The sequence below is a fragment of the Planococcus citri genome, chromosome 3, assembly GCF_950023065.1.
Source record: "Planococcus citri chromosome 3, ihPlaCitr1.1, whole genome shotgun sequence".
Taxonomy (NCBI): domain Eukaryota; kingdom Metazoa; phylum Arthropoda; class Insecta; order Hemiptera; family Pseudococcidae; genus Planococcus; species Planococcus citri.
The window spans coordinates 24,731,974-24,756,530 of record NC_088679.1 but is presented as its reverse complement, the minus strand read 5'-3'; the positions used below and the strand labels follow the sequence as shown (position 1 = coordinate 24,756,530).

The following is a 24,557-nucleotide window of genomic DNA, read 5'->3' as shown; positions in this document are numbered from 1 at the left end:
TACTGACGAAGGGGGGTGGGTTGGGGGGCGGAAATACCGCTCGAAAATTTTTATTGGAGGTACCCAAAAATAATCCATCATGATTTTCCAAATCTGGGAACAGGGCCATTTCACCTATCTTAACCGGGAATACCCTTATACTAACAAAAAGTGGCGAATTCTTGAAGCATTTTTCACTCTGAATCCAAATATATGCCAGTCTGCGAACCCCTAACTGCCTCCAAAGGAATACCAGACTACTTTAAAGGAGTGAAAAAATGTAAAATACTGAGGTTTTTCACGTCTTACGATATTTATTCGAATGTGGAGGCACTTAAGGGTCAATTTTAAAACGTATCATAGAAATAAAAAGCACGTGGAAGACACTCGTATGGTAAATTACTAATACTTCTTGATGTCGTCATCGGCGCGGCGTACTCTTACTGGCTCGCATCTTTCTGTCTACAATGTTACGCGTATACCATGGTTCTCGAACGTGCTAACGGGCAACCGGCTGGTAGATATGGTCATAAATTCATTTTCATTGACAAATTTTATGATTTTACGAGATGCCTAGCTCCTGGCTATCAAGCACATGTTTAGTTAACGTACATACATACACGAATTCCTGAATTCGTGAGCCGAGTCAGTTTTATCTCATACTTGATGGAAGACGCAGTGTGCCCAAACGCTAGGCTTACATATGTTTCCAATTATTGTTGTTCGTTTTTAATGCAAATAAAATGCAATCGAGTGTAAAATAAATGTGCATTATACTATGTAATTTCATTTTTATAAACTGACTCATATAGTGCGCGATGGTAATTTCTTTAATTTTGTCAAGGACATCATTAGTTTTACGTTTAACAGTCGTTGCCAAAATGTAGTAGGTATGCGGTGCATCATCATTCGGATATGTAGGTACCTAGTTTAGTGTTCTCGAACTTATCGCTTCGCGATCTTACTTATCAGTAGTTTGATTTGTATCGTGAAAGTAATGCGTCGTTCACGTTGTTCAGATGGAATTGGTGTTATTGTTCGTGAATATGCTACAGAGTTCAGAGTTCGATATTCACTAAATCATAATTTATTGATGACACCGAACCACTTGCCAAGTACGTAATATTTTATATTCGAGCACTACTCTCTAAATTTGAAACAGTCAATTTCACTGCTTAGCAGTCACGACATTTTGCCTTTTTAAAGCAGTAGTTTTTTTTACTGCAAAACAGTGAAAAATTACTGAATTGGTCAGTAAAAAATCATTTTGACTGGCCAATTCAGTAATTTTTCACTGTTTTGCAGTAAAAAAAACTACTGCTTTAAAAAGGCAAAATGTCGTGACTGCTAAGCAGTGAAATTTGACTGCTTTAAATTTAGAGAGTAGTAACAATGTTAAGCTTCGAGTGGCCAGCCCCGACTACGTAGGGATGAGGATAGAAAATAAAGCCAATCGTTTGTGTTCTTCCTTTATGCAGTGCGTATGACCTTTGCGAACTATCCTATCGCTATTAGGCTTTTTTTGTTAGGTATAGGTGTTGATTGATCGATGATCCAAAAGTGAGACATTTGCAAACGATAACGAACGAGATTTGAATTGAAAATGAACTAATTGTAAGTACGTACGAGCGAACGAGTGATTCATATTGTAGCCAATGTCCTCCCCTCCTCTTTTCTCCAGTGCTAAAATCAATACCTATCTCAAAACCGTTTTTTAAAACTTTGCATTCGAATATTTGTGTTCAGACTGTAAAGGGTCATTTCGAAATGAAAGTGGCAACAGCAAACTGATCAAATTGCAACTTTTTTGTCCACAAAAATGAGAAGCCTGTCTTGTGAAAGGAAAGTGATATTCGAAAGGGGGGTGAGCTGGACTCAATCAAGTATAGGTTAATTAGTAAGAAAGCGTTGAAAAATGCGCCAAAAATGTACAATTGGAGGGAAAGCTCACTAGGGACAGGTGCAGACTCCACGGATTCGTGTTCAGGGTACAAAAATAGGCCAGTGTACCAAAATTCAAATTCCCCCAGCATTTTCCTATTCGATAATTTTCTGAAATTGACTGAAGGTTCACCCCCCTTTGGGGGACGAAGTTGATTCATAGCTCATCTGATAGGAAATTTGATTTAGAGCAACTTTTACAGAGCCCATTTTTGGGCTAGGACCACAATTTCGGGAGGTAGGGATGAAAAACCTCTGAAAAATCTCATTGGGGGGCTAAAATCCACATTTGGAGGAAAAATCACTTGGGACAGGTGCAGACTCCACGGATTCGTGTTCAGGGTACAAAAATAGGCCAGTATACCAAAATTCAGATTTCACCCCCGCATTTTCCTATTCAACGCAAAATTTACTTGAAATTGACTGAAGGTCCCCCCTTAGGGGGACAAAGTTGGTTCATAGCTCATCTGATAGGAAATTTAATTTAGAACAACTTTTATACACCCCCATTTTTGGGCTAGGACAACAAATTCGGGAAGTAGGGGCAAAAAACCTCATTTGGGGGGCTAAAATCCACAATTGGGGGAAAGCTCACTAGGGACAGGTGGGGACACCAAGGATTCGTGTTTAGTGTATAAAAATAGGCCAGTATACCAAAATTCAGGTTGCCCTCTAGCGTTTCCCTATTTAATGCTAATTTTCTTAGGCTAGTTGTACAATGTACAATTACTGTTTTTTTTTTTTGTCTTTTTTTTATTCGTCTTTGCGAAAATAAGACGTCAATCTGACAAGAAAAAAACTGAAGCTTTTTTTGAGGGGGATGGGAGTGGTGGAGGGGAAGGGAGTTTGAATGAAAATTTTCCAAATGGTATGAGAAAGAAATACCAATTCTGACTAGTAAAATGACGAATTTTTAAGATGAAATAAGTACAAAATAAAAAATTGTTATTTTCATTATTGAATTAATTTATAGAAGTTCCACCCTGGGATTTATTTAGTTCAGAGATGAGAATTAGCAAGGGCAAAAACTTTTAAAAATTCGGTTGTCGAAAGGTTGGTAAGAAACAATCTTTAAAAAAAATGTTTATTTCTTTTGATACAAAATTTTAGAATTTGAATAATGAGATTTTGAAAATTTAAATTTTGAAAATGAAAAGTAAACAGACACGAGTGATGTGAGGGTAGAGTTAGTACCTAATTCTCCCATCAAAAAAGTAGTTTTAGTAACCGAAAAAGCTTATGAAAAAGTAACCAAAAAAGTGAAAAACTGCGAGCAATAACATTTTAATAGGTGCTGAAAAAAAAATCACCGAAAAAAAAAAATAAACAGAATATTACGAATTGAAATGAATTTAATTTTGAAAAGTTAAACTATTTCAAAACTTCTTGATGAAAAATTAAGATTTCTTGACAATTTTTTTAACAACAAGGTAGATATGGATTTTGGCGATTTCTGACGGAAAAGTCAATAATTGTTGGAAGTATAAAACCAGCGACTTGGCCATTTAAACAAAAGGAATGATTTTCTGTCAGTTTCAAAAAAAAAAAAAAAAAAAAACGAAACATTCGGACAATTTTTTTAAAAAAAGTAAAAATTCACAATTTTCTAAAAAAAAACTACTATTATTAGAATTTTTTGTTAAAAACGAAGATTTTTTACAATTTTTGGCAAAAAGCAGGATTTTTACAATCTTAGTAAAAAAAATGTTGTGAGAATTATTGGCAAAAAGATGTACTTTGGCAATTTCAGCTGAATACACACCTAAACTGGACTTTTTTTTTGATAATTTCGAAGAAAAAAATTTTAAAGCAAAAATTTGATAAGATAATTTTAGTGAAAATTATCAATTTTTGAGAATAAGAAAAAAAGTAGGTACATTTTACTACGAAAAAGCTTGAACTTTCAGCAATTGGGAAGACTTCTGGACAATTTTTGGAAAAAAATAAAACTTTTTGGAATTTTTTGCAAAAAACAGAGAATTTTGACAATTTTTAGCAAAAAGCAATAATGACATGTTTTCAGGAAAAGGCGCGAATTTTTGGCAATTATTGGCCCAAAAAAATTACACTTTTTCGTAATCTTCGTTGAAAATGGAAGAAATTTTTTAGCCATTGACATTGGTGGGATTTTTAGGTAATTTTTAGGAGAGCAGAGCAAATAGCTACTTCTTGAATTTTTTTGCGGAAAATTGACAATTTTTGGCAAGAAACGAGGCTATTTGGAAATCTTGACAAAAAGTGGGAATGAAAATAGCACATATTATATTTTTTGTTTTAACATGCGACCTGGGGGGCCCCTTGGTGTTAAAGGGCCCTTAGCATTCGCCAGTCAACATCATACGCCAGTCCGCCAAGGGGTTTATTGGGATGAATTTTATTGGACTCGGATTTGTTGAGTTTCTGTTTGGTTTTGTTGGACGCGAATCTATTAGACTTTTGTTTATTTGGCTTAGTTTATCACTAAACTTGATTTTGCTGGGCCCGAATTATCAATTTGAGTGCATTGGGTTTTCGGTTTGTTATTTTTAAATGTCCAAGGTAGTAAAAGTAAGTATGTTTGGAGGGTCGTACAATAGTACACGTGATCCATCTACAATGGCAGAAATTTAAAAGTGTAGTTTATCGCGGTGTTTCCCTCCCTCACATGGAGCTAAAGGACGCAGGACGTTTGCGAACCAGCCTATTGTCATTATTCTCCTTTCGTTGTATTGATTTTAATGACGTGAAAGTAACACATTTGCGAACCAACGAGATTCAAATAAAAAAATATGAACTACGAGCGAACGAGTGGTTCGCCTTGAAGTTAATGTAGGATATTTGCAAACCAACACGAACCAGTTCGGTGTAAAGACGTTTTTGGCTTGACGATAAGACATTAGGTATACCCAATAACTCACATACATATGTAGTACCTACAATGATCTAGGAGACTACCTCTCCCCCACCCCCATTGCTTGAAATTAACTATGCTAAGACCGTTTTCCAAAACTTTGCATAACTTATTCGAATACGTACCATGGTACCTACGTATTCGAATAAAATTATACAACTGCAGTGATGTTCAGAGCGTAATTCTGAAACAAAGATAGCAACTGCAAAGTGACCTAACTGCAAAATTTTTTCCTCACCAAAACAAGGCAACCATGTTTTGTGAATGAAAAGTACATCATCAATATACATTTCGCGGAATGTTACTAGCTACTCACTTACTTACCCACTGATAAAAATTATTAGAGAAACTATAATAGGTAGCTAGAAAGCTTAAGCTTGGGATGTGGAAAGGTGTGGATAACAAGTTATCAAGAAAAATCAAAAAAAGTTTGAAAAAATAATTAGGAAAGCTTCTAAAGCGAGTTGAAAGTTGAGAATTTACGCAGCAAAATTCTGTGCTACCGGTAAAGGGCTATTTTGGAATATTTAGGAACGTTTAATAGATTTTCAATGTCATTTTCATTTTTCAGCTATAAATACACCATTATCACGCACTGTACACAATGACGTCAACAGGTTTAGTTAGTGAGTCATGACCCTCTAGAAGCACAATCGACCGATAATATCGACAAGGGAATTTATCGACAAAAAATCGTAAAATAATCCTAAGATGTATATCCGATATTTAATACTCGTCGTAGATAATTTCTTTTTTAGAATGAAGATTAATAGCCTATGAACATGATCGATTGAATATCTGAAAGTTATAGTTTTCAATAATGATACTTACAACAATTTACGATAAGTATGTGGCGATTACATATCGAATAATTATCAGAAGTCAGAGGCGGATTTTGTTTTGCCACCCGTGGGCAGTAAAGGGTACCCCCCGGATAAGATAGGCAAAATGCCCTTAACCTCAAATTTCGATGAAACTCACAGGGTATGTTTAGTACCCCCCAAAAAATAATTTTGGGCCCATAGCCCGCTCCCCACCCCACCCCCCTCAGCCAGGGGAGCCAAAAAACGCGTTTTTCAGGGGGAAAATTCTGTATCACCTCGTAATTAAGATAAATTTATTCTGTAAACGAATATAGTTAGAGGATACATGGGCGTACCTCCCTGAATTTTTTCAGAATTTTTCATCGCATGGGGGGAGAAGGGGGGACAAAAGAAAACTTTAAATCAACATTACTCCGGAACGAAAAAACATACCAAAACGATTTTTTCGTCAAATATGTATCTTTAGGTCTACTTTCTATAGAATTCATCAGCCGGCCATTTGGAGTGGTGAATCAAGCTCAAAAGCTCAAAAAACTCTCAAAAACCACGTTTTTTGCGTTTTTCTCCAAAAATATGGACAAATGGCGGAAATCGAAGAGAACCAAGTTGTTCAGCGTAAAATTTTACCTCAGAATTGTGTAATTGAAAATTCATTTATACCGCGTGATCGTAAAACTACATGCGCAGAAGTATTTGTGCTTACATCAAGATAGCTAAAAGGGTATTCCTGGGTAAAATAGGTGAAATGCCCTTGTCCTCGGATTCCTGAAATTTTTATGAAACATTGTTGGGTACCATTAAAAAAAATGTCGGAGGCAAAAAATCCCCCCCCCCACCAGCTCCTCCCTTGCTCATAACAGCGAAAAAAGGGCCTTTTTCGGGGAGAAAAAAATCCATGCTTCAACGAGTTTTGAAAAAAATCTGTACCTATTCACTCAAAATACTTGAAGGAGATATGATTCTAGCAACTTGAATTTTTTTCAAAGATTGTTGGCTCCCCAGGGGAGAGATATTGACAAAAGAAAATTTGAAACCGCCATATCTCCGAACCTAATTCAAGCACATGAAATTTTTTTTTCAAAAATGTATCTGTATGAGTACTATAATTGGTATTTTTTCAAATTTTCCCTCCTGATACAGAATTTTCCCCCTGAAAAACGCGTTTTTTGGCCCCCCTGGCTGAGAGGGGTGGGGTGGGGAGCGGGCTATGGGCCCAAAATTATTTTTTGGGGGTACTAAACATACCCCGTGAGTTTTATCGAAATCTGAGGTTAAGGGCATTTTGCCTATCTTATCCGGGGGTACCCTTTGTGCCACCCCTCCCCAACCCAAAATGAAAAATATTTTCGTAGCGTATTTTTGGTTTAAAAAAACAAAAAAATTGAAAAAAGTAAAACAAGAACAAAATTATAAATCAAGTTTTAAAAATTTTTAAAATAACATTTTAAATTACCTATTTTGGTTTTATTGTTTTTTTAAAACTAACATGGACACTTGGTTTTATTCAAAATAATAAAAATATATACATTAAGTATTGAAAAAAACAAGAACAAAATTCTAAACTAAATTTTAATTTTTAAAAAGGTAATATTCAAAATTACTTTGGTTTTGTTGAATTTTTAAAAAAATAGGCAGGTATCAACATTCGAAATTTGATTTTTATTAAAAACTAAAAAAAAATCTTAGAATACCTAATATTAAATTTTTAAAAAAATCAATATTCAAAATTTAATTCAATTTTTTTTAAACGTATTTCTTTTATCTAGCTGACAATCATAATTTTTTCATCATTGCTTATTTGCCATTTGGCACACGATAGGTTTGTCAAGCAAAATGTAACTAACATCGTCATAGTGATCTCTGAGCCAGCGAAGAAAAATTAGAAATTTTCCGTCCGGGTCATTCCATATCAACTCAACCAAAAAAATCGCTCAATTTTTTTTTACAATATCTACCCACTTAATAAGTAAGAAACCCGCAATCAATTTGGTCCTAGCCTCCTCAGAGGGCAGGTGGGGGGGGGCTTCCATTATTTTCATATTGTCTCGAGGTACTCAACTCCAGCAGCGCATTCCTCCAAAGCTATGCTAATACTTTGATCAAAACTGATTTCACAGTTCGAAAGAGCATTGCATTTTGAAGTTTTTGAGCATTTAGAAATTTTCAAAAGTTGAAAGTTTGCATTGAACATAAGGGGGGTTGGAATAGCGCCATAACATTGATAGCTAATATTGGTCGTAATATTTTTTTAATCGTTAAAAAATGGAATGGTGGTGGTTCACATTGTTTTTCTGAGGTACAGAGCGGACTGTACATGAGGTGAATTAAAATGTACTAAAAAAATGTTAAAATATCAGATGGAATGTTAATGTACGAGTTTCAAACGCCCATTTCAACATAATACCTAGCGTAACGAATTCTACCTCTTTGTGGGTCTCAAGCCTCCCAAAACTTTTTCTCAGTCATCTTCTTGAATATGGATCAAATTGAAAAAATTCTGCAATTGTTATGTTCTAATTCATGTAATTTGCCATAAAATGAACTTTCGTTCATATTTCCCACCCTTGAATGGGTCGGGAAGGAGGTGAACCTAAATCGTTGAATACCTACTTTCTCGTTCTCACAATAAAATTTCCAATTCAATCGTAGTAGGCAGTGTACAAATTTGAAATTAGGTAGATAATTATAAATTAAATGCACAAAAGCTTAAAAAAAAGTATTCGCGATATTTTGTCTGTCAATTTTATATCTCAACTTCAAGATGTTTGCCTGAAAAATTGCAGGTTTTTCAAATTTTATTCACTGATTTAGAATCCCTTATGTAATTCTTCTAAAATTCCTCAATCAGATTTGCTTTAAGTTCACTCAGTCTTGAGAAATGAGAGTCTCTAAAATTAGCTTGTTTCGCATGAAACTGACAGTATGAAGTGCGAAGATTACAGGGATTCCTTTTCCCACTCTACTCCTCCAAACTTTTAGAAGTTAGTGGCAAAAATGATTTTTTTTCTGGCAAGACTGCTGCAGGGAACACTTTTAAAAACGGTATCTAGAAGAAACTTTTAATTTCATGTTACAGAATCGGGCCTTTTAGATAAATTCGAGATAGTGGGAGGGTAGGAGGGTGTCTTTAGCGAAGACACAAAATCACATTCTGCGAAAAAGTGTAAGAAAATCCGCTTTTGCAGGTGAAAAGGGATGGAGAGGGGTTGAAAAGTCATTGAAGCACCTTAAAAAATACATCTCGTAACAGTAGTCAAATAATTCGCCTGATAAAACAGAAATATAATCGATTTGATGATGATTGATGATTATTCAAAATTTCAGCAATAATTTGTTTGAAGCAAATGGGTCAAGGTCACTTTTTGACATTAAATTCCCAGAACACCAGTAGTCAACTTGATGGCGTGTTGATTTTGATGAAATGGTAAGAGAATTTCAAGTTTTAAAAATCTGTTGGAGGCTTCAGAACTGCTCAAAATGGTTTGAAACCGTTTCCAATCGATTTGACAGATCGAAAATAGGGTAAGTATATCCCAAATTTCAGCTTTCTAGGTCAATAATAATTTTAAGTAAGACAAGTAGGGGGTAGAACCTTGGGCAGGAAAGCTATTCTTGAAAAATGCATTTTTCTATTTTTTTACGATTAGTATTAATAGTCCGGCATATGACAATAGGAGTAATTGCACCCCCCCCCCCCCGCCGATCCTCCGGGACAACTTTTTTCTTAAAGGGGACATCCTAAGGAACATTTTAAAGCAAAGTTGCCAAAAAAAAAGTTGGCCTTACTTACAAAATGGCGGCCATTTTGATTGACAGGTCAGCCGAAATCGCAGATTTTGCGTTTTAACGTAGGACTTGCACGAACTTTTTCAAACTTTACATAAGTAGATCGAAAGATCATGCAAAAATTCACCACCTGTCCAAATTTCAAGTGTTAAAGTGCGTTTTTCGATTTTTGGTGAATTTTTGAAAATCGAATTTAGGCCAAAAATGAGGGAAAAAATCAAAATTTTACCAAATTGACCAAGAAAGCTGAAATTTGGGATATACCCTATTTTCGACATACCAAATCGATTGGAAACGGTTTCAACCCGTTTTGAGCAGTTCTGGACCCTTCAGCAGATTTTTGAAACTCGCACTGAAAGAAATAAACAGTAATCGTTACATTAAAACGATGCACTCAGTGCATTAAAACGTGGTAATTTTGGTATAGGAATGAAACGCAGTAATCAGTACATATTTAGAGAAGTAACTATTACACAGAAGTGCAGTAACCATTACATCGTTTTTATTCAACAATATTTTAAAAAGTGGGGTTAGGGGTATATCAATTTCAAGTTTCTCCGCACATCTAAATAATCCTTACTGCAACGAATTTTTCAAGACCTTATTTACCTACGAAAATTTTCCGACCTAACTGGGATTCGAACCTGCGACCTCTCGTTCCTAACTACCTGCACTTAACGACATGGCCGCGAGTAGAATATTTGATTAAGGCCCTAGAAGTATTTATATTTTTTTCACTTTTGGGAATAAAGGATTTCATTGTAGTACAGTGATGTACTCAGTACATCGTTTACTGTATTCAATAAATCACTACAAGGTTCTCAGTCATGTTTAAGGAATGTAATCATTGCTTACTACATGATGTAATTATTACCCATCAAATGATGTTTTGAATACCATGTCTGCAGGACTGAGTCTCCAAAGAAATGTAATGAGTACATAGAAATGAATTTTAAAAAGTGATGCAATAAATCCATCCTGGCGATGTACTCATTCCATTATTTGATGCATTCTCTGATTTAAACGATGTAATCATTATATCAAAATGAGGTAATTTGAAAATTACTGTACTGTGCAGTAACCATTGCATCAATTTCGGGACTGAATAACGCGTTTTGAAAATCATTTCTTTCAGTGCGAAATTCCCGCAAAATTCTATCAAATTGGAGTTGTAAAGCTAAAATTTATTCTAAAAACTAATTTCAATACGCTACGAAGTACTGCAGGTGAATTTCAAGTCGTTTTAGAGCCTCCAGCGACTTTTTGAAAATTCCTGAAACTTCCAGCAGATTTTTGAAACTTTTAAATTTTCACAAAATTTCATCAAATGGAGATGGAAAGCTGAAATTTACTCTACACTCCAATTTTAACACCCTCTGAAAACGACTTCTGGTGGATTTAAAGTCATTTTAGAGCCTCCAACGACTTCTTTGATAATTACTGGAGCCTCCAGTAGATTTTTGAAACTTGAAATTTCCCCAAAATGTTATCAAACCAAGATGGAGAGTCGAAATTCATTCATGCAAACTAATTTCAATACGCTACGAAGTTGACTGCTGGTGAATTTCAAGTCGTTTTGGAGCATCCAGCAACTTTTTGAAAGGTTGTATGACGTTTTTTTGGAAAATTGAAATTTTCTAAAAGTAGCTGGAAGCATTCAAAACCATTTGAAACCACCATGTAGTCTGCGAAGTAAACTTCAGCTTGCCAACTACATTTGATAAATTAATGTTGGGGAAATTTCAAGTTTCAAAAATCTACTGGAGGCTCCAGTAATTTTCAAAAAAGTCGCTGGAGGCCCTAAAATGACTTGAACCCACCTGAAGTCGTCTTCAGAGGGTGTTAAAATTGGAGTGTTGAGTAAATTTCAGCTTTACATCTCCATTTGATGAAATTTTGTAAAAATTTGAAGTTCCAAAAATCTGCTGGAGGCTCCAGTAATTTTTAAAAAAAGTCGCTGGAGGCCCTAAAATGCCTTGAACTCACCTGAAGTCGTCTTCAGAGGGTGTTAAAATTGGAGTGTAGAGTAAATTTCAGCTTTCCATCTCCATTTTGATGAAATTTTGTGAAAATTTAAAGTTCCTAAAAACTGCTGGAGGCTACAGTAATTTTCAAAGAAAGTCGCTGGAGGCCCTAAAATTACTTGAACCCACCTGAAGTCGTCTTCAGAGGGTGTTAAAATTGGAGTGTAGAGTAAATTTCAGCTTTCCATCTCCATTTTGATGAAATTTTGTAAAAATTTAAAAGTTTCAAAAATCTGCTGGAAGTTTCAGGAATTTTCAAAAAGTCGCTGGAGGCTCTAAAACGACTTGAAATTCACCTGCAATACTTCGTAGCGTATTGAAATTAGTTTTTAGAATAAATTTTAGCTTTACAACTCCAATTTGATAGAATTTTGCGGGAATTTCGAGTTTCAAAAATCTGCTGAAGGGTCCAGAACTGCTCAAAACGGGTTGAAACCGTTTCCAATCGATTTGGTATGTCGAAAATAGGGTATATCCCAAATTTCAGCTTTCTTGGTCAATTTGGTAAAATTTTGATTTTTTCCCTCATTTTTGGCCTAAATTCGATTTTCAAAAATTCACCAAAAATCGAAAAACGCACTTCAGCACTTGAAATTTGGACAGGTGGTAAATTTTTGCATGATCTTTCGATCTACCTATGTAAAGTTTGAAAAAGTTCGTGCAAGTCCTACGTTAAAACGCAAAATCTGCGATTTCGGCTGACCTGTCAATCAAAATGGCCGCCATTTTGTAAGTAAGGCCAACCTTTTTTTTGGCAACTTTGCTTTAAAATGTTCCTTAGGATGTCCCCTTTAAGAAAAAAGTTGTCCCGGAGGATCGGCGGGGGATGCAATTACTCCTATTGTCATATGCCGGACTATAAAATTTGTGAATTTATTTGCATCGATTTTCTCCAGATATTTTTTCGGGAATTCATGTTGTCGATAAACTGTAGATGAAGTACCTACAGATTTTCTTCCGAGTCTAGCTTTCAATAAAACCACGAACCTAATTACCGACTTGAAATATCTGCAAATTTTCGATAAAATATTGCTAACAATACTCTGTCGATAATTTAGGATACATCGATCGATAAACACTCGATTTTTGCGGAACTACTCGGGTACTTTATCGAATTCGATTTTACTTCAATTTTGTTTTTCGACGATTTGTCGATTGTGTTACTAGAGGAGTCGTCTTTTATGGCGTTTTCCGCGAAATAAGTACCCGAGATTGGTATACCTGCCTATGACTGCAATACAGAAACTCGCCTCTTGCTCTTCACTGAACATTTAAAGCGGTCCGAATACAATAGGAATGTTAAAAACAATGCACATCACCAGAAACATGAATGACGTGTCAACATGAAGGTGTTTTTGAAATTTTATTTATGTACTTTGAAATAGGTAGATTTTCAGTTATCACGCAAATCATTAAAGAGTACCAATGTTATGATAAGTGAATACCTAATGTGATGGGATACCATGGGGAAAAACATGGAAAAATTCAAGATTTTCAAAAAAGATAAGAAAAAATGTAAGTAGGAAATTTTGAAATTTTTATTTTAAAAAAAAGTAAAAAAATGAAGAGATTTTAACGAGCCATTTTTTTATACCTACCAAAATTTCAAAATCAGCACTTGTGATTTCCATTTTTTTTTCTTCACTTTTTTCTTTTTTTAAAAAAAATAATCGAAAAAACGTGATTTTATGAGTTCTTTTTCATAATTTTACCTGATACCCAATCGCTGAGTGAATGATAGGTCTTTGAAAGCTCGGATACTGAAAATATTCATAGGTTCAAGAATGTGAGAAAAATCCGAATTTCCAATTTGTAGGGGAGTGAGCACAAACGATTGGAAATAATTTTCACCACCACCCCTAAATGGTCGGGGCTGGCCACAGAGGGCGCTTCATTGCTGCCGGTTAACCTATCATCAATTGGACGGCCGAGTTTTTAAATTATTTTATCTCTTTATAGGTGATAACTGATGAATGCTGCGATGGATGTTATTTTTTTCTTGCCATTTTTATGGGTGATTAGTTATGTTAGATCGCAAACAGAACCGAAGATCCTCAACATTTCTTCCTATCAATATGTAAGCTTAGAAATAAAGGAATCAGTCGAATTATCCTGTATAATTCAGAATAATTCTGGCTATACATTGTCATGGAACCGAAAAGTTAATTCGACTGTTGAGAAAATTTCAACAAATGATACTCTCAATAATGTAAAAAATAACAAATTCGCTGTGAATTTTGATACGAATAGCACAACGCCGGCTTATATTTTAACCATTAACGGTATTGAAAAATCTGACTTTGGTACCTATATTTGTGAAATATCAACCGGTCAGAATAGCATTAGTTCTAAAGAAACAAAACTAGAGCTCTATGTACATCCTAATTTCGATAATTCAACTAAAAATGAAGTAAAAGTAAACGAAGGCAGTAATTTCACCATCAAATGCTATGCTGATGGAAATCCTATGCCTACAGTTACTTTGAAACGCTACGATACTAGTTCTACTGCTCCAATATTTTCTCACCCAGAACACGAGTGGAACATTGAAAAAATCACAAAAAAAGACGAAGGAAACTATACCTGCCAAGCAGATACGTCATTTGGCTCAGTACCATGGAATATTATGATACTCGTCATTTCCAAACCGATATTTCAAAATTGCACTATAAATTTACATTATGAACCCAAATTCAGCGCTGAGTTTGTTTGTGTGATTAATTCGGTTACCAATGTTACAATTTTTTGGTTTAGAAATGGAAAGAAATTGACAAACAGTAAAAATGTGACGATGACTTCCCATCGTGAATTAGACCAGAAATTTCACGTGGTGAAATTGAATATTTCCAATGTGGAGAAACATGGTGTGTATTCGGTTACAGTTGAGAATGATAGAGGCAATGCAACACAAACTTTTTCATTTTCGAATGACACCGACAGTCTGTGGCTGAAAGACGAAGGAAACTATACCAGCCAAGCAAATACGTCGTTTGGCTCAGATCCATGGAATATTACGATACTCGTCAGTTCCAAACTGGTATTTCAAAATTGTACTATAAATTTACATTATGAACCCAAATTCAGCGCTGAGTTTATTTGTGTGATTAATTCGGTCACCAATGTTACAATTTTTTGGTTTAGAAATGGAAAGAAATTGGTAGACGGTGACAATGTGACAACTTCCTATTGTGAATTAGACAAGAAATTTCACGTGGTGAAATTGAATATTTCCAATGTGGAGAAACATGGTACGTATTCGGTTACAGCTAAGAATGTTGGAGACGATGCAGCGCAAACTTTTTCATTTTGGAATGACACCAACATTCTGAGGCTGATAAGTGTGGTATTATTTGCTATACTCGTATGTGTGTTGTTGGTTATTTGCATCGTCGTATTCTGCAAACGTGGTAGGGTAGAACTGAGAGAAAGCAGTGGGAGGAACGGTCTCGAAATGGAACCAATGGTGAAAAAACGAAGACGCCTAACGTTTTAAATCATTGTGGCTGTGGCAGAATCTTTATTGAAGGTGTATCGTCATTTTTTTGTTGATGGCGTAAACAAATCGTAATCCATTCCATTATTTTAAAAAGTTTTGATTCATCATTTTACTTTATTAGTATTCTTTTGAAAAATTGCCATGACTTCACTTTCAGCTGATATTCATAAATTTAAGTCAACGTCTAAGCAGAAAATGTAAAAATTTTGTCCAATAATGTACTCAACAACTTGTGGGCATATGTATCTATTTTCAACTTTTACTCTTAATTTGTGTGCAGTGTGTTATTGTTGGTATTATTAAGAAGTATTTTTTGGGGGGTATGATTTATCCTTACGACAAAAAAGGGTGAATGCACGACAAAATGTTAGAGGTCCAAGCGACAGGAAAAATAATTACCACGGACCAAAGAAAAGCACGTCTAAAATTCTTCCAACGACAGATAATTTTTATTAAATATCAACATGTTGCTCAAAAACTTGATAAAATTCTTCAAGAATGCTCTGAAATCAGGACAAATTTCACCATTAATTCCAAATTGAAAAAAAAATGAAAAAACCATCAAAACAGTATTTTAAAAATGTGAGAAATTGGTTTTGAAACATATAAAATCAACAAACTGGTCAAATTCAACAGAAATGAACCAGTGAAATTGGTGAAAAATTCGTTGAATAGGTTGAAAAAATTAGAAATAAGTAAATGGTTCTTCGTTGAAATGACAGAATTTATCTCAAATTGAAACTCTGAAAAAATATTAAAATACCTGATATAAAGTAGGTACTTAATGGAAAATTGAAAAATCAAATGATTTCTCAAATTTAACACAAAAGCAGAAAATCTGGAGAAGAATTTTTTGAAAATATTGAAAAATCAAATATCCTTGAAATATTAATCAAAATCATCGGGAAAATGGTTAACTATTCACTACATACCTATGTTATTCATGAAGATTTGAATTTCTCCTGTGTTGTCGTTCAAAACTTTACTTTAGGGTCATTCCATGTCAATTCGACCAAGAAGTGGTAAGGAAGGTTGGTGATTTTTTGGAATTTTTTCCTGTGGAAAGACCTTCTGAAGGGATGACCAACAGCCCAAATCGCAGCCCATTAGCCCTTTTTTGAAGGCTGCTAGGGGGTGTCAAAGTTTTCAGTGAACTTGAAATATCATACCTACATTTCAGCAGTGGATTACTCGATAACCGCGATACCTACCAAAATAAAACTTTTTCCAATAGTAAGGGGGTTTGAAAGGCTTTTTGGTGATATCATAAAAATCCGTGTTGCCACTTTTTTTTCGTACAAAAAATTAGCTCAAAAAGTTTCAAAACGTAGTTATCATATCGTTCCGACTCTCAAAAATTCTGAAAAAAATATATTATGAACAACTTTTTACACTGAACAACATATCAAAAAATTGGGATGGCATTATGTCGTAAAGTTGATTTAAAAAATTAAAAATTTGCGAAAAAATGCGATTTTTTAATTTAAAACATGAAAAAAAGTTTTGACTGGTGAAGTTGAGCCGTTTGACCCCTATTTTTACGTATCTGTTGGAAAAGTTGAAAAATCCCTTTCACTCAATGAAATAAACTCATCACAAAAAATCAAAATTTGAAAAAATTCAAAAAATAAACGAATTTTATTTTTTTTGCTATGAGTGTGATTTTCATCAACTTTTTCATAAAATACGCCTAAACGAGGCAAAAAATAAGGCAACTGAATTTTAAACTTTTTTTGATGTTTGAAATTGAAAATTGAATTTTTTCGAATTTTGATTTTTTTTGTGAGTAGTTCATTTTTATTGAATGAAAGGGGGTTTTCAACTTTTTCAACAGATACGTAAAAATATGGGTTAAATGGGTCAACTTGACCTATCAAAACTTTTTTTCATGTTTTAAATCAAAAAATCGCATTTTTTCGCAAACTGTCAATTTTTTTAAATCAACTTTGCAACATGGTACCATTTCAATTTTTCAATATGTTGTTCGGCATAGAAAGTTGTGTCAGAACGATATGAAAACTACGTTTTGAAACTGTAAATGGATGATATTTCAAGTTCACTGAAAACTTTGACACCCCCTAGCAGCCTTTGAAAAAGGGCTGTGCCATTGGTCATCTCTTCGGAAGGTCTTTCCACAGGAAAAATTTCAAATCACCGACCCTCCTTACCACTTCTTGATCGAATTGACGTGGAATGACCCTTTATTGTTCTAACACTCATACCTGTTGGGAAAAGTTGTTGTGATTCATAAGAAAAAATAGACATGCGGTGACGACCTCTTTAGTCGATCGAAAACTTATATTTTTACTAGGTACCTATTTAATTTGTCAATAATTCTCCTGTTATTGTCATAAGACCTGGATGTTGTTCATACCACCTTTTTGTCCTTTGAATGTATATTTCCCTATTTTTTTAAGCGACAGTAATTAAATGATAGGAAGTCATTTTTCTATTAAGTAGAGTACACATTTTTTTGAGAATATTTGGTAACCTACTCATATTGTGAACTTACCTATTGAAAAATAAATCAAATGCAAGCCTTACGTTAGTGTTTGGCAAAATAAAATTATTTGTATGTATATGTAAAATGGGAAATATATATCAGGACAACAGAGAAAGTGATTCGAACCACAGTATGAAAAAATCGGGAATTTCAACAACAGTTGTTCACGACAGCCTTATAATAGTTCAACATGACAATTTAGGTAATCCGAACGATAATGTGATTTCATACGTACAACGACGAAAAAAATGTAATCCACATACAAATTGAATTTATACTGCCAAAAAGAACTATTGTATCGAAAAATAAATGATTCGCCACCAAAAAAAAATCCAGAAAAATAAATCATTTTGTAATAAAAAAATTTTTGTACCTAAGAATGAACAAATAAATTTTACAGATGGGAAGCCCTGAACATGCTTTGCTTTTCAAAACCACCAAGATGATCTTGCTTTTCGTCAAAATTATCAAAAAATCTTACGTTTTGTTAAAACTGCTCAAGTGTGTTTAAAAACTCTCTGGTGAAATATTTTTGATCCTCCAAACTACTCCCATCTCCTCTTGTTGCCTAAAAAAGCAAAAAAGCACTACTTGTGCTGTAGATGTACTGTTTTTTTTATGTGCTATTCGTCAATTTTTGTATGTAATACATACATGTAATTCGTATTTTTCATGTCGTCCATTATTTCATTTCTTTGACGTGCACAATTTGTCGTTAAATGCATTATATGTATACTTAAACGCCCATTAAATTATTCTTTTGGGCAATACATTATATGCTCGTTCAAATGCATTAACTGTTGTTCAAAAACTTTTTTCGACGTGATATGATTCTTTTCCCCTGCAATATCCTTTTTTGTCGTTAAAACGCCTACTTTTGTCGTGCTGATAAATCACACCCATGTAAAATGACTTTCAAAATTTTTCAATGTGATAGTATTATATTATGTGTTTCCTTGTAAGTAAAACAATGTAGGTATGAAATAATTTATCTTAGTTTGGTATCATGTTTAGGTACTTCTTTGTTATCTGATGATGACATTAAATGTGTGATTTCTAAATTTTGACCTAAATTACACCTACAAGTTTAAGCTAAATTTTAAGGAATTAAATTTTTAAAAAATATTTGGGTGCTCGATTGATTGTAGTCAACTCACTTAATTCTAAGTATTTTATCTTTACTTTAGTTACATCTTGATGATATTTTTAATGTTATGAATCCTACTGTTTTTTATTTTGTTCATAATTAGACATATGTATATACCTCTGTATACTTATACTACAGTTTGTGATTTTATGTTAAAATTGTCTAATTATGTGAGTAGACACATCTAATAAAGTAAATATTCTTAACGAGTGTAACTTGCTTATCACGATTGTTAAAATTTCAGGAATAGCTAACCAAACGTCCTCTAATTTTGTGTTTAGAAGCGGGGAGGGGGATTTTATTTGACGTTTAAGCCTACCTTGATTTGATCAACTGTGACAACTTTGGTTTTCAACAATTTAAATTAAAATAATCTACAAAAAAAAGAAGAATAAGCATATTATACATAATTAATTAAATAAAAATTACATTTAATTAACAAAAAATTTCAATTATAGGATAGGTACCTAGGTAAATTTAAAAAATCCCCCCTCCCCTACAAAAAATATTATCATAGAATGTAAAATCTAAAACTTGATGATGATTAAAATGATACAAAAAATTCAATTTATGCATACCTATTTCGTACTCAAAAAATGTTAAATGCCTATATCTAACAGCAGCAATAGATACATAGGTAGTTAGGTACCTAAGGAATCTCAGCACAGCAAAATTGTTCATTCGGATTCAGAGTCCACTGAAATTTCTACATTACTTAAGTTGATTTCTTCACTATCCAGCTGATAAATATTATTCAGTTCAAGGGTCTACAAAATAAGTATATACGAAATTTTTCTTGTAAAATAGAATAAAGTAATGAGCATAATATCTATCACAAATAAGTGCCTAACTTGAAAATGAATTTTTCATTGCTGTTACTTGAGGAAAAAAAAGTAAAAGATGAAATGGTCCCTTTTTGGTTACTGATCCAGAAGTTATAATCAAATTTGAACATGTAAATTTACCAGGTTTTTCCTAGATTCAAAAAAAGCACCGTCCATCGACTGAATAAACTTTGTGTTTCATTGCAAAAAGAAAAAAGATTGAAATTATATCATCGTTTTTGAAAACCAATTGCATTTTAATTGTAACTTGATGGAAAATTCCTGGAAACTGATTGCTATCCCAGAAATAGGTTTTATACAAGTCTTTTTTTGCAAGAATCATTACTTCGGTTTTCATTTAAGATTTTTCAAAAATTGATTCTTATTACTTTCTTGGTTGGTGAAAGCAATTTTCACACGGTTTTGGTGATATAGAAAAGAATTTACATTGCATTCAAAAATGATGAAAAAAATCAGCATGATTACCTCAACATTGGTATCGCTTAACTCATCATCTAGATTATCAGCAATCATTGTGAATGTGGGACGATCTTCTGGCAGAAGGCTCCAACATTTCTGCATAAGGCTGTACCTATAATCATAAGGCGGGCTTCAAAACAAAAATAGGAAGTAAGTAACTAGTAAGTACATTTATCTACATTAGATAATCGTCAAAATGGGTAAGTACATAAATAGTAGATAAAGAAATTAAGAACATAAACACAGTACATACGTCTCAACTGAACAATTAGGAGGTTTTTCCATTCGATACCCAGACCGTAAAGTGTAAAACAATTTGTCCACATTTTGAAAAGAAGGATAAGGCGTTGCACCCAAAGTCAGAATTTCCCAAAGCAGAATGCCATAAGACCATCTGTGAATTTGAATGAACATGTTTGAAATAATTATAGATTATTCATGAGGTGAAATTTCACGACCCATTCTCTTCAGACAGCCTACAGCGGAAATATCAATTTTCTACAATTAGGTGCCTATTAATTTCAACTTACACATCTGATTGAATGGTGTAATGACCATGACCCAGCGCTTCAGGAGCCATCCATTTGATTGGTAATCTGCCGTTTGTTTTCTTCATGTAATACTCTTTGTTTTGGATATCTCTAGCAAGGCCAAAATCAGCTATTTTCATGATGTAATCATCAGCTACTAGAACATTTCGCGCAGCGAGATCTCGATGAACACACTAAAAAATGGATTTAAATTGGTATTACATTGATAATGAGCAATTGAGCATGAGTAGGTCTATTTTTACAGTGGTTCCTACTCCAACTAGATATGTATTTATGCAGGTTGTAGGTGCATACGTAGGTAGGTACCTGGTGTAATGTATTACAGGTTTCTCAAAAATATTGTGAACCCCAAAGAAAGTTTTTACTAAGAATATATGTAGGTTGATTGGTGGAATGTTATCACCTCAGTCCAACAACCAATCATATGCAATTATTATGATCATTCACTGTGATCAATCAGAAAATTCAGTCAGAAAACTTTTTGAGGGGTACACAATATTTCTGCACACCCTGTATAAAGTAGGTAGGTATGCTAGTTACTTTTTTGGACGCCAAATATTCCATTCCTTTAGCCACTTGTTGAGCAAACAATAGTAATGTTTTCTGTGTCAAATTAATGGGTATAAGTTGATCTTTCGAAAAGGGCAGATAATTCCGAAGAAAGTCGCGTAGATTTCCATGTTGTGCAAATTCTGTTATGATGAGTAACTCTCCATCTTGAGTGCAACATCCCAAAAGTTGTAAAACATTGACATGCGATCCAATCAGTTTCATTGTCTCCATCTCATACACTAAATCAATCATATCTGCATCCGAGTAACCATCTGAAGAGCATTATTTAACTAATTAAAATCGGCAAAGCTCTATTCCTACTGAAAAATAGTAGCATATTATACACACTCTTTAAGGATTTAACGGCAACCGTGCTGATGAGATTTTGTTGATGGATGCCAAATGCTTCTGCTGCGACGACCTTGCCAAATGCTCCCTCTCCTAGGCTCTTTCCAAAAGTTAGGTTGCTTCTTGGAAATTCCCACTTATGATCAATTGGTACTAGATATTCTGCATCTAATGATGTGTCAATCAGACTTCTTGTATCCGAAGTAGGCCCATATTCCATTGTTACATTTGGCAATTTCTGAATGTACGAAAAAAAAAAGGAAGAAAAGTGTTAACATTACTAAATCAAAATGAATTACCTACCTAAGTCTCACATTGACATTGCTTACCAACATGGTTGATGAATTTTCATCCGTCTCAATTTTATTTTCAATCACAATTTTCTTGATGCTCTGTCGCAATGTCAATGTCTCCATATGCATCTGATAAACACGTTGCTCCATTACCTTAGTTGCTTGTGCATATTTTACTCTCATTTTCCAAAGACGCAAAAAACCGAATAAAGTCACGAAGAGGACTACTATTAAAGTGCCAAAAACAGCATAAACAATTATCAATGTCATATTTGTTTTAATATCTTCTTCTGAAGACGAGGGTTTTTTGGAAACAGACGCTGTAAAATTGTCTCCAATTTTTATCACGATATTTTCATTCTCTCCAAAAATATCACATTTTGCCTCATTGCAATCGGATGAACTAGATTTTGGCAGAACACAAATGACTTGTACCGATGATAATGAAATTACTTCACAAGTTGCATTTCCCATCACCACAATTAAATCTGATTTTTGGCAAGCTTTGTTGATGTTCTTTCCTTCGATGATTACAAAGTGATTTTTGGTTAAAGGGACATAAGAGATGGAAAAATAATGAAACGTCGGACTAGGATACAAGAGAAAAGTTGATGACTCAGTTTCAGCAAGGAGAATATTTGGTTCTGGTGCTGTTGGGTCTGTTAGCCAGAAGTTCAATTCTATAGGATTTGTTGCGTCAGTTGAATAACTGTTAATTGGAATGGTAGGAGATGAACATACCACAGTTGAAGTATCTTGAAATTTGCAAGAGCCGTTGTGCATGTTGTTTTCAAAATTCACATTGAATATTAACTGATCAGTTTGTTTTGATGTGATATTTCGCATCAAAATTTTAATCCCGCCTTCAGGAATACCTTTCGGTTGAACATTAAAACCATTTTCATCATGTTCCTCGTCTTTGACGTGTTTATATGAGTTTTTCGTGTAGTTCAGAGCATATTTATCAAATACTACGCTCACTATATCTCCTGCTGCGGTGGTGTTAACTTTGTTAGAAATGCATTGTATCGTACCGGAATTATAGAAGTATATTGTACAAGGTTGACTGCCGATGTACACAATGATCGAGCTTCCAGCATCTAAATGTTTGCCTTTAATTGTCAATTCGGTGCCTCCAAAAGTGAATCCTTCTTTGGGATCAATGTCAGTGATACTTGGTTCAACAAACATGAAATTTTTTTCAGACCAGATAGCTTGTTCACCCACATTTACCTGAATTTTGCCTTCAGAAACTTGAAACGATGATGATGGTTCGATCATGCATTTTATCGTTTTTGAGGATATATCCCCATGTCTTATTGGTTTGCAAAGTCTGCCAGCAGCTTTTATAGTTGTGTGGTAGTTTTCAAGTTTAATGTCGAAATTTCCACCTTGGATGGTTATATAGGTGCCTCCTCGCCGCGGACCTTTTTCCGGCCAGAATGAATGAATCCAAGGAGATAGCGAATTTGGACACGCCGTTTTCCTATCACTTTGGTGTATACATTTCTCTTCATCTATGCACCAGTAGCATTGAGAGCCTTGCATGCATTTTCTTTTAGATAAATAAGCGCGACAATCGTAAAATGTCACGTTTGTGCTCCAAATAGGCGATGTCTGGATTGTATTTGCATAGAGCGATATGTTTGCTGTAGCGATATATTTTTCGGGTGGGATCAGAAGTTTATCATTAGATTTGGGTAGCAAACACCTCACCATAGCATCATTCTGTTTCTGTTCAATGGTTGCATTCACAGTGAAGTTGAGTTTTGGGTTTTCAAAGGTATACTCACACTTGAAGCCAGCTTGAACTAAAGATTCATTGGAATACTTGGTTCTCGAGTGCAATAGGATATTTTCTGATTCGCCATATTTCAGATGTGTACCATTAACAATCTCAAACAATGAATTTGTTACAATATCACTTTTAATTATCCATGGTGAATCACTAGAACTTGAACAATCTGTCTGGTAAGTACAATTATTCTTAGAGATGCACCAACCACAATTGTAGAATTGATATGACTCGATGCATTTGTGGAAAGTTTTGAATGTATGACAACGCTCTATTCTACGACATTGACGTACGCTGTTATCTACATTTCCTCTGGTACTATGCACGTTAGGTGAACAATCATTTTTTTGACACTTTCTCGAGTCCACGCACCAGTTGCAGTTCAACTCGGATTGAATACAAGGAACGCAAAAAGTATTCACGCTACAATTATCATAATTCGAATTCAATATTTCTTTATCAGGCGATGACTCAACACTTTGAAACAGCAAATATATCACTACGATGGGCAAAAAACCAGCAGTCTTGCAGAAAAAACACATTTTCAGTTTTAGATTAGATAACCGGATTTATTTGATTTATTCAGCGAGTCGTTGTTTATAGCGATAGCCTTTCAATTGGAATTATTGAAATTTTTCAATCATGTCTCCCGCATTAGCATATTTTTTTGTTGGGTAATACGCATCTGGAATTTGAACAGGAAATCAAATCAAACTAGTGACGACATCTAATAGAAGGGACTTTACGTAAAGAATCATAATTTTAAGCTTTTTAAAGTTTACCTTCATTTATCCATGTAGGTACCGACCATAGGTATTATCAAAAATTCGAAATTCGTTTTTTCAAAAATTTTATTTTTAATACCCTTAAAAATTATTTGAAACATTTTCCAGAATTCTAGGTTGTTAAAAATGTACAGGTCCGTTGAAAAAAATTTAATTGCCCATATCACGAAATTTCAGTTTTTTGAGAAAAAATCAAAAACTACGCTTTCTATAAAAAAAACCATAATAACATTATGACGATTGGAAATTTAATTCTCTAGAACTTTGGTCACGTGTAATTTTTTTGTAGGACTCTTCCTTTCGCCTCTAGATCAATTTTTATGAAACTGTACAGCTCAA

At 34.1% G+C, this 24,557-nt stretch overlaps 1 protein-coding gene across 2 annotated transcripts; it reads left to right on the top strand.

Annotated features, from left to right (window-relative positions):
• The first annotated feature begins 627 nt into the window (after positions 1-627).
• Positions 628-18,805, top strand: LOC135839858 (lachesin-like). 2 transcript variants are annotated; one of them, XM_065356089.1, is made up of 3 exons: positions 628-1,094; positions 13,404-14,481; positions 14,586-18,805. In XM_065356089.1, the coding sequence occupies exons 2-3, from the start codon at positions 13,414-13,416 to the stop codon at positions 14,610-14,612; spliced, it is 1,095 nt and encodes a 364-aa protein (XP_065212161.1). In that variant the 5' UTR covers positions 628-1,094; positions 13,404-13,413; the 3' UTR covers positions 14,613-18,805. The 2 variants fall into 2 exon arrangements, with proteins under 2 accessions (XP_065212161.1, XP_065212160.1); XM_065356088.1 differs by having other exon boundaries at positions 629-1,094; positions 13,404-18,805.
• The last annotated feature ends 5,752 nt before the right edge of the window (positions 18,806-24,557 follow it).

What these genes read in the sequence shown, in the direction of transcription:
- LOC135839858 (XM_065356088.1), top strand. Translation starts at nt 13,414, where the DNA reads ATGAATGCTGCGATGGATGTTATTTTTTTCTTGCCATTTTTATGGGTG.